The following is a 14101-nucleotide window of genomic DNA, read 5'->3' as shown; positions in this document are numbered from 1 at the left end:
ACAACTTGGAGACAGGTTTTACATTCTTGCTTCCTAAAATAATCATACAAGAATCTTGACTGCTCTGTCTCGGGATACAAGTTTTAATTAGCAGGTGGAAAGTAGTGCTGACAGCTCGGTTTAGGAGTAAGCTGCATTGACCACCGACTGATGTTCGGAAAATATATTGTACTGTACCTGCCAGTAGTCCAGCGGTATCACTCGGTACTCAGAGAATTAGATAACCTAGCGCCATCAGCAACACCACCAATTCACCAACGCATCGAGGGGTCGAGAATATGCCCGCGGCGTGCTCCGTTCACGTGACGGGTGGTGGGTGCCGGGGAAGAGAGCGAAAGGCTGCGAAAGCTTCAAGGACAGTGGAAATGCCGCATTTCAAAGGCTGTGTTTACGTCAAAATTTTGGATCCAAACTTTCAACTTTTTCCATCACATTAACCTGTCATACACACAACTTTTCAGTCACATCGTATCAATTTTAACCCAAACTTCTAACTTTAAAAGAAACTAAACACAGCCAAATGCCTCTGCTTCAACCCCTAGCATGCATGTGGCACGGCCCCGTCACCATCAGATGGGTTGAAGTTTTATTTTGGTACCGGAACCATGCGGCAAGAGCTAGAGAAGTGGAGAGGTTGACTCGCGATCTATCTCTGATTTTGTAGACCTACTAAACCTGGCGATGCCATGTGACGTCCACGGTTACTCTTAGCAACTGTCGCGGACCTAGCTAACCACGGTTACCTTGAACGATCCCGAAATCTTAGAATGCTAATGAGATCTCAAAAAACTACTCCAAGAAAGGATAAAGGAGTGTTCTCGTCCAATGATGTTTTTTTTTCAAACTTTGGATACCCTTCCATAATCATTCCCTTTATTACATTATGGTGATGTTTGAAACTCATGAAGATAAATATTAAGTTGATGTACGTAAAACGAGAAAGCTATTAGCACATGATTAATTAAGTTTCAATCTATTATATTATTAAAACAGCTTTGAAAGGAGGCACCACGTTCGCTGTGGAGGCTAGAAATTCCCACATTAATCGAAGAAAAAGAAGAAAAGAATAGTCCAAGTAGAAATAATATTTAAAAATAGCTGAAATTCGGAATTAAAAAAAAGCAATATAGAAAGAAGTTTCCAAATAAGAACCCAATACGAGATTAATCAAAATTCGAAATAAAAATAAAATTAAATCCAAAAATAGAAAAGGAAAGGAGAATCCAAGTAGGAATACAATTTAAAAATAGCTGAAATTCGGAATTAAAAATAATGAATATTGAAAGAAGTTTCCATATAAGAACCCAATATGAGATTAATCAAAATTCAAAATAAAAAAAATAAAATCCAAAAATAGAAAAGGAAAGGAAAGTCCAAGTAGGAATACAATTTAAAAATAGCTGAAATTCGGAATTAAAAATAAGCAATATTGAAAGAAGTTTCCATATATGAACCCAATACGAGATTAATCAAAGTTCAAAATAAAAATAAAATAAAATCCAAAAATAGAAAAGGAAAGGAGAGTCCAAGTATGAATACAATTTAAAAATAGCTGAAATTCAGAATTAAAAATAAGCAATATTGAAATATGTTTCCATATAAGAACCCTTTACGAGATTAATCAAAATTCTAAATAAAAATAAAATAAAAATCTAAAATTAGAAAAGGAAAGGAGAGTCCAAGTAGAAATACAATTTAAAAATAGCTGAAATTCATAATTAAATATAAGGAATATTAAAAGAAGAGCCCATATAAGAACCTAATACGAGATTAATTAAAATACGGAATAAAAATATAAATAAATCCGAAATTAGCAAAAGAAAATAAAATAAGAGTTCAAGTAGGAATATAATTTAAAATTAGCTGAAATTCAGAATTAAAAATAAGCAATATTGAAAGAAGAATCTATATAAGAACCCAATACGAGATTAATTAAAATTTCGAATAAAAAATAAAATAATATCCAAAATTAGAAAAATTAAAAGAGAGTTCAAGTAGAAATATAATTTTGTTTGAAACAACTAAAATTGAAAATAAAAAATAAAATCATTAAATGAACACAATAAGGTATTAACTAAATTTTTTTAAAAAATAAATTCTGAAATTAGAAAAAGAAAAATAAGATTTCAATTAGGAATACAATTTATAAATAACTAAAATTTGTGATAAAAATGAAGACTATTGAAAGAAAAGACCATCTAAAGCACATGACGAGATAAATTGAGTAACAAGCCTATAAAGGAGTAGAGTGGTGGCGGTTGATACGGCATATAAAATTATTAATAAAACACCAAATGGAATCCTAATGACGATTAAAAGGAGGGACGTCAGGCAGGCCAAGAAGCAAACAAACAAGTAAGGCGGTTGCCAGGACTTCTAGAAAGTAAAAAAAATAAACCCCATTGATGATTTTATTCGATTTTTAAAATCTCAATGACAATAAAAAGGAGAAGCAGCGGGCGGGGTGTTAAGAGTATAGTTGCAGAGCCGCCAACGGTTGATGGGACTTCTAGAAAATAGAAAATGAATTTCAACGATAGTTATGTTCGATTTTTAGAATCACAATGACGATAAATAGTAGGCGGCGGACGGGCTGTAGAGGGGCATAGTGGCATCGTTTGATGTGACTTCTAAAAATTATAAAAAATAAAACTACAAGTTCAATTTTTAAAGGTTCAGAACTTCCAAAAAGTAAAAAAAAAAGCAATGATAATCATGTTCAATTTTAAAATCTCAATGACAATAAAGAAGGGATGCAGTGGGCGAGCCGTAGAGGAGTACAATGGCAAAGCCGTTGACAGTTTGGTGGGACTTCTAGAAAGTAAAAATGAACCCAAACGATAAATATGTTTAATTTTTAAAATCTCAATGACAATAAAGAGAAGAAACAGTGGACAGGCCGTAGAGAAGTATAATGGCAACGTTTGATAGGACATCTAGAAATTATAAAAACGAAACCCAATGTGACAATAAACACTAAAAACTATAAAATCCAATTTTTAAAGATTACAAGAAGAATGAATAGAAATAGTGGTAGATCGAGCAAGCAAATAAAGAAGGAGATGACATAAGGGGTAGCAACTGGTGTGACTTTTAAAAACTATATAATTAGAAACACGAGGATGATAAGGTTTGGTCTTTTAAAGTCTTATTAAGACAATGAGATAGCTATTTAATAAATTTTAAGTAAAATCATTCTTAAAAAATATATGATTTTGTTTGGGTGCTAGCCGCGCAATTGCGCGGGCCACCCAGCTAGTTATTATAAATCTGATAAATGAACATATTTGGTATTTTAAAGTAACTTATATATAAAAAGTTTTCGCATGGAATATACTCCCTCCATTCCAAAATATAGGGCACAACTACTTTTTAAAGGTGTTTCATAATATAAGGCGTGCATGCATGTATGGCAATTAATTAGCATCTCTTCTCTCCTAAATTATTATTATTTAAATCATACACTCACAAGATGCTTAATTCTATTGGGTGCATGTATTGTATTAGTTGGATTGAGAAAGAGGTGATAATAATTGTTTCTTGGTCTTTTGGTCAAGGGTGGTTATGCCTTATATTTTGGAATGGAGGGAGTACCGTTTAGTAGTTTAAAAAGCGTGCTAACGGAAACCGAGATAAAATTTATATCTTCATGAGTGTAAAGCGGAACGCACCGTTTAGTACTGTAGTTTGCTATTTGCGAGTGCACGAGTATCGCTACAAAGCGAAATGTTGACTAGGCTTTGCTTTTTCTCAGTACATGAGGGTGATGGGATCTTATGACCGTAGGATATGGAAAAAATACACCTTCGTCGCTTCCGTCGTCCACCTTTAAAGGCGGTGGATCCTATGGATGGACACATGTTGTGCAGGGGCACATCAACCATGAGATGACGGGGGCTCGAGCCTTCATCATTGGTGTTAGAATTATTGGAAACTCCACTAGATTTTCTTACCATAGATTTATCATAGATAGATAGAAATAAGGCTATAGGTTTGTTTAGTTTATTCTTTTTATTTCGGGGAAAAACATGAACTTTATTACTTAGCCATAGCACACAAGGTGGGAAATAAAATTACAACTTCCGTCCGGCCAAAAGTTCGCAAGGGACTTACACCGGGCTTTATTAGCTAAAATATGGCTAATACGATTGCAGTCCCTGTTCGCCTTCTTCAGCTTCATATCCCTGGCCTCCTTCATCATGCCCTGGATCTCACTGACTAAAAACATATACCATGTATTGGAAGTAGATAAGCACAGGCTTCCTTTCGAGCCAGTCTTCACATATTTTTTTCTCTAGAGCCGGTCTCCCTTAGGAGATGTACCTCTTAATACAACTATATTTTTATCAGCGTGAAAAAAAACACAAATATATATTTATTTATGTTCAAATAATATTGAGCAATTTTAGTAAGAGAGGCACGAAGGCTAATTAGCACAGTTGCACACATGTTTTAGCCTTTTGGTCCATAAGGCCCACAACAAAGTTTCTAGTAAAAGACTTACAAATGGAAGTTTGCAGGCACTACTAAAAGTTTTGCAAACAAAAGTAAAAAATGCATATTGAGAACGTAGTTTTGCTAAATAGCAATTCCTAGATAGGGATCGCTTGATCACCTGCTATTGGGCCAAGCGCCAGTTCAAAACTAGCCCTTTTCAGAGGTGTGAAAGCCAGGTTAAGCTGTATTTGTGCCATTGGAATAAGTCCACTTGCTGCCCCTCATCTTTACGTCGAGTACTCAAGTCTAATTAACATCCATAAACCGCAATACTAGAAATCTCCACCCATTATCTTAGCAAAACGGTCCAAATCAGGTCCCATAATAATATGGGTATTTGTTTTTCGCTAATGTGGCATCCTAGTCAGAAAAAAAGATTAAAGAACATGTGGAGCCCACATGTAAATGGCCACCTCTCCTTCTAATACTTCTCACCTCTTCCCATCTACTCCTACATGCAGACAAGCTGCCACCGACCACCCAATCCGTGTCATCCCTATCCGCACCATCGAAGCCACCGCCCTCCTCCAGCATGCTAGCAAACCATGCCCTTAGCATCCCCTTAGTGTCTACCCTCGTAGTCCCCTCCGCGTCGCCGCCATCCGCCTTGGGTGGTCTTGCCACCCCGGTACCACCGTCGTCTGAGGGCGGTGGCAGGAGGTCACCGTCCACGTTGAGTCATCCATCCCCAAAGTAGCCAGCCCTGCATTCGTTAGGGAGCGGTGCCCAGGATGTGGGGTTTGATCACAGATGGCCGGCTACGCGAATTTCGCGCGCAAGCATAAAGAGGGATGCAACTGGTGGCAGGTGGCCTCCTACTCTCGGCGGCTACGAGATTGTTCCGGATCTACGCTGCGGTAGAAGATGAAGGAACTCGAGCTCAAGATATATTGAGCAGAGAGCTAGTTGTGAAGAAAGCGGTGTAGCGTGAGTTCACCCGTGAGAAAGGAAGCGTCGGCGGCAACTGCTATTGTGGTTGTGTGAGCCGTGTGAGCCTCGCACAAGGTTGAGCTCGGCCCTGCGCTCACGAGAAGGAAGGCGGCAATGGCGGCGCCTGGCGTCTCTCCATAGCACATGCGTACGAGGTGGCACAACAATAGAAACGAGTTCGTGGCTGCAGATGTTACTGTTCACCTTGAGTCCTCGACGAAGTAGCGCCACCCGCCGTCCGGCTGCGTGCAAGGGAGGTGAGCGTCCCACCACCGTTGTCACCTCCTGTGGATGGGCTCATCAGCCACGACCCTCTCCCCACTAGCTACTTAGGAAGAGAGGTGAGAGTGGGGCCCCACATGTTTTTTATTTTATTACTATCTAGGATGCCACATTATAACTAGGTAAGGGTGAAGATGTCTGGTATTGTGGTATAAGGATTCTAATTAAACTCGATGAGAAGGCAAGGAAGTGTCCATGTAATTTAGGCCCATTGGAGACCGCCTAATGGGCCCAACAGGAAGGTGAAAAAGAGTCTCTATCCACGCGAGCCCAAGAAATTTATAAGCTAAAAATTAAAAAACATGCGTTTGCCGGGAGTCGAACCCGGGTCTATTGCTTGGAAGGCAATTATCCTAACCGTTGGACTACAAACGCTTTGATGTCAGTAATTCAAAACTTAACAATAAGTTACGTGTTTAATTGATGTCCTGGATACAGCACGTATCATGCGATCGGTCCTATTGGAGTTGCGTGATTCAACTAGTTTATAGACAATAATTCGCTAAGGCAACTGGTCTTTAGGCTGATATAGTAACTGGTTCTTGAAATTTTCCCTTTTAGAATCTATGGATTTTCCCGTGTACAACAGGCTTAGCATTTCTAAATATTCCCCTTTCCCTCGCATCACGTGAGGTTATGTGAATTATTCCGGCCATCCATCCATCCGAGCATGCCCGGTGGATCGACCTGGAACTCAACGTCTGGGTTTAAACTTTAAACCTACCAGGATTGTACTACTACTTACACATGACCTACGGCGCGTGATAAGTCCAGGGCGACGGAATTGTTGGGTAGCGGCAGCATCCCCTGAAGCCGAGTATTCTACTACTCCACTGGGTCTCCTTGCGGCCGCGTGCCGCCGAGCCGCGGGGCACGCGGCCAAGCCCCGGTATTGTTCAGATTCGTGCGCGACAAACGGCAAGGGAAATGGGGGGAAGAGGAGAGGGCAGCCGGGCACATGCAGGCTAGAATCCAACGAAATTGAGGGGGTTCTCACCTTCACCAAGCGACCGGGGCCGTATTCTCGTCGCGCGCGTGCGAGGCTGTGCTCGTCTGAAGTCCTTCACGAGGGAACTGTAGCGCGCTCGCTTGCTCGGCGTGATTTGCCGATTGCCACCCGTTCTGATGGGACGTGCGTGCTGGATGGATCGTAGCCTGGCTCCATCATTCTTTGCAGGTCCCAGCAGATAAATGCGATCGAGTGGCAGTCGGATCCGCCGGGGTCGGTACGGCCTGCCGGCGATGGTGTGGCCATCTACGGTCTGGGTTGGGGGGCAATTGAACTCGATCCACTTCCAGGATGAATTCACCGTTTTCGCTGCGCAAAACGGTATAGGTCTGAACGCTATGAATCCCTGAGTGGTCCCAGTTAAGTTAGGTTGGTCTGATTATCTGCTGCTACTATGTCAAAATTTTCAATTTTGTTATTGGTAAATTTTGGTAAAATAAGTGTCATTTGGTGCATGCACATCTCCTACTTTACTGTAAGTTCGTAACTGGTGAGTTTAGTCCACATCAGTATTAAAAGTTAAGGGCAGTCCACATCCATCAATTAGCATGTGGTAGAGATGGCCCGTGGTTGATGAGCTGGATTGCGCGCTCTAACTGTAACTTCTATAATAAAGAAATTTAAAATGTTTGTAATGCTTCCTAGCACTAAAATCTGTTGGTGAATTAACTATAGGTACATATATTATATTACTATACCTCTCCATGGAGTGAGTTCCAAAATTAATCTCATAATTAAGTAAGAGCAAAACGAGGAATTCCTTTATATTTTGTCCTCAATGTTTTTTCTTCAATTGTTAAGAGGATAATATCTTATCCTCTTAATAATTAAAGAAAAACGTTCAGAAAAAGATAAGATAAAACTCATCGTGTTATCTTATAAGCTAACACGATGAGTTTTATGTACCTTTTATTAATCTCTACTATTATAAAAATTAAAAATGTTTTTACCGATACTTTGGTATGCCATCGTGTATGAGTCGGTTTTTAAGTTCGTTCACTTTAATAAATACATATCCGTATTTGAGATGGGTTTTAAGTTCGTTCGCTTTTAGAAACACAGAAGAAGTCATATAAGAAATCTCTTAAAAAAACTCGCTTGCTAACTTGAGATGATCAGACTCCTAATTATATATATATATATATATATATATATATATATATATATATATATATATATATATATATATATATATATATATATATATATATATCCAAGCTGATTTCCACAGTGAATTTTACCTTAACTAAACTATTAGAATAGCTTTCACCCGTTGCAACGCATGGGCATTTTTTTTCTAGAATCTCTTAATGTTCAATGTGAGATGAATTCTTTGGTGTTATCAATATTTTTGTAACGTTGGAAGTATTCCTTCCGTAAAAGCAACTTGATTTTTATCTATGCAACTTTATAACTTATCATTTGGGATGAAGGAAGTAGGATATTGGTGAGGTATTTACTCTATTACCGTATAAACATTTTGGATAAACCCATGTTGCTCTCCCTTCCTATCGTCTTATTCAACTCTACATTTTGTTAAGAAGTGTGTGGACGTATGAGCATGAGTATGTACTACCTCATGACGAGTGGTTTCAATTTCACCCTTTTGTTGAGAAGTGTATGAACATGCTAGCCTAAATACTCCGTAAAATTCCTAACCAAAGCTAAATACTCCCTACCATTTATTTTAAAATTTTAAAAAACCCACCCTTTTGTTTGTATATAGTCAGTGAGTATGTTCGATCGGCCACTTGGTTGTAATACTGCTTGTATAACGTTACATACTCGGCAATACACCCCGGCTGTGTTAATTTGGCAGCGTGTGCTGTTCACTTGTACATTACTCATCAAGTGGCGGACAAGTTGTAGAAATGTAGAGGCCAAACCATCAAAAAGCCAAACTACTCCACACAAGACACCGTATGCACAAACGATCAACATTCCCATCATGCCCATCCAGCGTGACATCAAAAGCGGCGTCCTAGGAAGCCAGCCACCATTCCATGCTTCCCCTGCCGATTCCACTCCCTGCTACTACCAGTCTCTCTGCCTTCCAAGAAATGGCCACCGCGAAGCCAGCCTCTCCCTCGCCGCCGCCGAGCACCGCCGTCGTCCCGGCCGCCAATACCGCAGCAGCCGCGGACAAGCCGGCGGTCGAGCAGCTCCTGGAGGTGGCGGAGGACGAGGTCGTCATCGACTTCAAGCCCAACGCCAAGTGCCGCGCTGACCTCCGCCTCCGCTCGCTGCACCCGTCCCTCCCCGTCGCCTTCAAGGTCCAGACCTCCTCCCCTCTCAAGTTCCTCGTCAGCCCCCCGCGCGGCGCCGTGCAGCCGCTCTCGTCGGCCTCCCTCCGCGTCGTGCTCCGCCCGCAGCAGCACGCTCCCGCGTCCTTCCCGCGCTCCCGAGGCGACCGCTTCCTCGTGCTCTCCTCCCTCTCCGCCGCGCACCTCGACTCCTCCGCCTCCTCCAGCGCCGCTACCGGCGGCACCACCGCCATCCGCCTCCGCGTGTTCTTCGGCGGGCCGTACCTGCTCCGCCTCGCGGCGGAAGCCGGGGACGCCGCGGCCGTGCGCCTCATCCTGCGCCGGCAGCCGCACCTCCTGCCGCTCCTGGAGCCCGAGGCGGCGGTGCCCGACGGCGCCGAGCAGTGGGCGCCACTGCACACGGCGGCCGCGAGGGGGGACACCGGGGAGGTGAGGCGCCTGGGGCCGGACTCGATGGGAGCGCGCGACCGTGAGGGGAGGACCGCCCTCCACGTTGCGGCCGCGGCCGGGGAGGCGGAGGCGGCGGCGGCGCTGGTGGACATGGGCGCCGACGCCGCGGCGACCGACGCGCGCGGGAGGACTCCACTGGACGTCGCGCGCGAGAAGGGCTATGTAAGTTTACTCCTACTAGAATCTACCTGTCTGTCCTTCTTACTGTCGTGTACCTAAGCTCAGGGAATTCGGATGCTGCTTTTTAATTGCAACTCGACAAAGATTCCTCCTGGTAACTAACCGTGCAACCATGTGTGAATGTGAATCATAATCTGTGTGGTCCTAAATGCACTAGCAGGTCGTAAAAACGTTTGTGTCAAATTAGGAAAACATTGATTTAGTTGTAGACTTGTAAAGCATCACTGGTCGTACAAAAGTTACAGAACCGACGAGGAGGATCATGGACCAGCTGGAGGATGTACGTAGGTAGCTTGGCTTATGTGACCTGTCGATGCGCTCGTGAATCATGATAGGAGTAGGACGACGCTACAGTAGTGCAATTCCATTATTGTCCACCAGAAATGCATAAATGGCCAGCATGGGACTTTCTGTCTGCGAAATGACATGGTTGAACAGTACTTCTGTTACTTTTCAAGAGCAGCATTATCAGTATTGTTTTGCAAGAAGTGTACTCTAAGCAGCGCGTTTTTATTACAAATTAAGTTATACTGGTGTAGTTACGATGTTGTTCGGTGGGTGTAGCAAGAAGTGGTGGACGTCCTGGAACGGTGGGAACTGGTCATGACGGCAGCGAGGCGAGGCGACCTCCAGAGCCTCGAGTCCCTCCTCAGCAAGCGCGCCGGCGTCCGGGGACGTGACCAGTACGGCCTGACGGCGCTCCACCTTGCTGCCATCAAAGGGCACTGCGACGTGATCGCGCTGCTCGCCGGGTCAGGCTGCATGGACATCGAGTGCGAGGACGTGGAAGGGCACCGGCCGCTGCACCTCGCCGTCGAAGGCGGCAGCGCCGAGGCCGTCGAGCTGCTGCTCGACATGGGCGCCGAAGTGCACGCCGCCACCAGGCGGGGCGCGACGCCGCTCCAGATGGCCGTGACGATGGGGTACGAGGCCATCGCGCTGCTGCTGCGAGGCCGTGGCGCCGACGAGGCGGCCGCGCCGGCGTTGTGCATCGCGTCCTCGTCTTCCTCCTCGATATCGTGTGCGTAGATTCGTTGTGTCCACTGCTCAATCCAGAGTTGTTTATACTTTGTAATTTGTACCAGGAGTCTAGGTGACAGTATTGTACTGTATAGTTTTATAGTTTACAGAGGTGATTGTTCTGTTTTTGTCAGTAACTCTTGTTAAGCAAAGTGAATGTTTGCATCGGATTCCTTTCTTTATAGTTCGATATGGGGAACAATTAATAATTGTTGATTTCATAGGCTGACATGATGCGTGTTCCATTTCGTACTAGTACCTTTGATCAGAAATTGCATTTTGCATTCCTTTTGGAGCACTCAAAACCAGTGGCAGATTGTTCATGATCTCTCTTATGCGGACAGTCTACTATTAAAGCTCTTGTTATGACAAACTTAAATATATCATTTTCATATACCCAAAACCTATAGTTCAAGTTATTTTTATAGATGGAAACACCCAAAACATATACTTTAATTTATTTTATAGCCAAACTTAACTTATGCTGACTGGACGCATTCTCAAGCGACTTGTTTTTGAGACCGGGGGAAGCATTGCCATCCCATTCTCATGGGAATTTGGAGCACAACTATACCCCCTTTGCCACCCAAGATAAAAAAAGGGGGGCTAACCAAAGAAAAGAGTATCTGAAAGCAGTTCCACAAGATGAGATTGTTCTACCAAAATGACCCTATAATGCATGTATGGTATGTCTTGTATCGTTCTCCATCCAACAAATTCAATTACGTCACTGAAAAATAATCAGAGGAGTTATAAGATGACAAATGGGTTGACCCCCCTGCCTTCATTTTGCATCTATGGCGTGAAATGACATTACACTACGCCTCAAAAGTTTACAATCGACTTTACAACCTCCTTAACAGGATGGCCACGCAGATAATTAAGCTAGCATTCTCTCCTGTTCTATCTAGAAATTTGATGAACTGTATGTTTTGTTAGAGTACAGTACAAAGGTGAAAGTGTACAGCTAAAAACATGAGCATACCAAAATATATGACATAGTTGATACCTGACCCCCTCCCAACTTGAGATGAGCCAGTAAGAGGTTTCTCTCCTTCCTCTTCAAGTGATACATTTATTACAGATACAAGCATCATAACCACACTGGTCTATTTAGACTATTTTCCTGGCAAATAAAGTTAGCAAAATTAATAATATTCTCCCCTGAACCAGGTACTAATACAGAGAAAGGACATTAAAGAGAACAATGACCAGTATAGAATACAGTTTTCTAACGGGGAACAGGTTATCATTGGATGAAAAGCTTACCACAGTGTACACTCACCAAGAGTTGAGAATTAAGGCACTGTCTCAATACATAAGCGCTGAAATGCAGGAGATTAGCACGGAGGTGCAATAGCTTCAGGATTAACACAAGATGGTCTCTTTGCATTGTAGTAGAAATGGGCAATCATTTGAACTAGTTCGTCGGCAGTTCTTAGTTCTGTAAACAAGTAAATGAGGCAATCAGGTGTTGTCAGAGTGGCAATTTTGACCATTGAAAAAGGTGGGCCTAACATGAAGGTGCATATTAGCAATCAAGGAATTTAATAATTCAAAGTTCCATTCAATTTGTTAACTATGTGAACAGGATTTACCATAAAAATGGAACTAACTACTCACCTTTTTCCCTGTATAATATCTTGTTTCCCCTGAGGAATAATAATTGTGGGCATTCTTTTACTTGAAGTGCAAATGCCAGGTCTCTCTCAATATTCATATCAACCTTCACTGTCTGGAACTCAATTAAATTTAGCATATGACCAACCACCTCAATAACCTTACCGTAATACATCAAGTATTAACTATAAATATGATTCACACTGACCCGAGGAGGTAGCCGATCTTTACTATTCCAGTAAACTTTAGCCGCCTTTTCCAATTCTTGAAGAAACTTCCAATTGTCAGCTGCCCTATAAACAAAGGCAAAACATTACGCGTACATATCATCCTGTCATGGAAGTAGCACACCTAATTTTCTGAGGCAACTCAAAACGATAGTACATTTTTACATTTTTATGCATTACTTCAGGGGTAGTTCTGAACTTTTGATTCAATGGATTCAAAATTATCAGATATGACAATATAAAGTGAGAAGCTTGAAGTTTATGAAGTATTATCACTTTGGTCCTAACATATAGGTACTATGGGTTCACATGAATAGAGTCTGGGTAGAATAGTGATTTATACCTGTTGTAGCGCTCGAAGACAAGAACGATGAGGGGGCTAGGGTGGAAGGCGAAGCTCTCCCACTCCAAGCAGTTGATCTCTTTGACCCATCCCTCCTCGACCTCCCTCTCCCAATCGATCTCCACACCATCCACCGTCACATTCTTGATGGAATGCTTGTCAAAGTACTCCGACGCCCGAATCCCCCACCCGATGTCGGCGTCCAGCGGCCAGGAGGGATCCTCCTCCTCAACCACAGCCTTCAGCTCCCCCTCTTCCTCACCAGTCCCCTCTTTTCCCTCCTCGTCGGAGAGCTCCTCCTTTCGCTTCAAGATGTCGCCCTTGCCTTCGAGGACTTCGGGGTCGCGCTCCCGGATGAAAGCGAAGACCTGCTCGAGGCGGCCACGCACGAAGTCCTCCACCGCCGCCGCCTCGCTCCGGCGCCCGCGGCGCGGCTTGCGGGGCTTGGTTGTGGGGAAATCGGGGGTGTCGTCGCCTAGGTTCTCGTGGCTGGTACGGGGCTCGGGCTTGGGAGGCCGTGGTGGTGGCGGCGGCGGGGCGGAGGAGGCGAGGAGGCGGCTGGGGTGGTGGCCATGGCGGCGGCCGTGGATGGGGTTTAAGCCGGTGGTGGGAGGCGAGGGTTTTAGGGGGAGGAGAGTGGGAAGACGAAGCATCACGGCGACGAAGTTCACCGGCCTTCGCGCGGCGCTCGTCTTTCACCGTTCTTTCCTGCCCTATCCGAATTGGTGCATCACTGCATCAACCGAGCTACGGGCTACTAGTCGGCCCACTACATTGGTCTTATTACAAATTTGGGCACAAATCCGTGTGATATGTGCTATCGGGCCGGGATTCCTCTTCTCCTGGTGGTGTTGGTATCCGGCCCAATGCATGTGCTCCCAGTCGGGAACTTGAGACCAAGCCCAACTACCTGACGTCAGCGGTTGACGTAATGACGGTGCTAGCCAGGCGCTGTCGACGTCATTTTCCTCCGTGCGGAGGAGGCGCTGTCGATGAACACGCGCGTGGCGTGTCAGGGCAGCGCACCTGGGCTCGTCCAGGCGCGCGGCGGCGATCGATCGATCCGCGGGCGTCAGGCGCGCGTCGCCCGACCGGCACTGGGTCCGTCAAACTGGAGTATATACTAGTACTAGGCTCTGATCCACCGGGCTCCCGCACCGTGCTGCGCTCTTTGCGCTCTTGCTTGTCCCACTTAACGCGATCGGTGCAGGTAGCGCAGCCGCATCCCCTGTCTGTCCCTCCACCGGCGAAGAACGGCCGGTGCGTTAGACGATAGAAG

At 44.2% G+C, this 14101-nt stretch overlaps 2 protein-coding genes and 1 non-coding gene across 4 annotated transcripts; 1 reads left to right on the top strand and 2 right to left on the bottom strand.

The window, feature by feature from the left end:
• Window positions 1-6012: 6012 nt before the first annotated feature.
• Window positions 6013-6084, bottom strand: TRNAG-UCC (transfer RNA glycine (anticodon UCC)). The gene has a single exon. It is a non-coding gene; the product is annotated as a tRNA-Gly (tRNA).
• A 2521-nt stretch (window positions 6085-8605) lies between these two features.
• On the top strand, window positions 8606-11294 carry LOC127781940 (protein VAPYRIN-like). The gene is made up of 2 exons (XM_052309012.1): window positions 8606-9594; window positions 10177-11294. The coding sequence occupies exons 1-2, from the start codon at window positions 8722-8724 to the stop codon at window positions 10639-10641; spliced, it is 1338 nt and encodes a 445-aa protein (XP_052164972.1). The 5' UTR covers window positions 8606-8721; the 3' UTR covers window positions 10642-11294.
• A 96-nt stretch (window positions 11295-11390) lies between these two features.
• Window positions 11391-13540, bottom strand: LOC127781949 (thioredoxin-like fold domain-containing protein MRL7 homolog, chloroplastic). Of its 2 annotated transcripts, XR_008019103.1 has the most exons (5): window positions 12823-13540; window positions 12461-12545; window positions 12256-12367; window positions 11918-12076; window positions 11391-11758 (listed from the first exon to the last, which is right to left on the bottom strand). XR_008019103.1 is itself a non-coding variant. In XM_052309027.1 (4 exons), exons 1-4 carry the CDS (start codon window positions 13473-13475, stop codon window positions 11973-11975), a joined length of 954 nt encoding a protein of 317 aa, XP_052164987.1. In that variant the 5' UTR covers window positions 13476-13540; the 3' UTR covers window positions 11917-11972. The 2 variants fall into 2 exon arrangements, 1 of the variants encoding a protein (XP_052164987.1); XM_052309027.1 differs by lacking the exon at window positions 11391-11758 and having other exon boundaries at window positions 11917-12076.
• Between the last annotated feature and the right edge of the window lie 561 nt (window positions 13541-14101).

Source organism: Oryza glaberrima, chromosome 1 (genome assembly GCF_000147395.1).
Source record: "Oryza glaberrima chromosome 1, OglaRS2, whole genome shotgun sequence".
In the NCBI taxonomy this organism is placed as follows: domain Eukaryota; kingdom Viridiplantae; phylum Streptophyta; class Magnoliopsida; order Poales; family Poaceae; genus Oryza; species Oryza glaberrima.
This window is presented reverse-complemented; position numbering and strand designations above follow the sequence as displayed.

Coding starts and splice junctions, on each gene's coding strand:
- LOC127781949 (XM_052309027.1), bottom strand. CDS start 13,475: ATGCTTCGTCTTCCCACTCTCCTCCCCCTAAAACCCTCGCCTCCCACC. Junction 12,546..12,822: donor GTCTTCGAGCGCTACAACAG/GTATAAATCACT, acceptor CTTTGTTTATAG/GGCAGCTGACAATTGGAAGT. Junction 12,077..12,255: donor GATATTATACAGGGAAAAAG/GTGAGTAGTTAG, acceptor ACTTGTTTACAG/AACTAAGAACTGCCGACGAA.
- LOC127781940 (XM_052309012.1), top strand. CDS start 8,722: ATGCTTCCCCTGCCGATTCCACTCCCTGCTACTACCAGTCTCTCTGCC. Junction 9,595..10,176: donor TCGCGCGCGAGAAGGGCTAT/GTAAGTTTACTC, acceptor CGGTGGGTGTAG/CAAGAAGTGGTGGACGTCCT.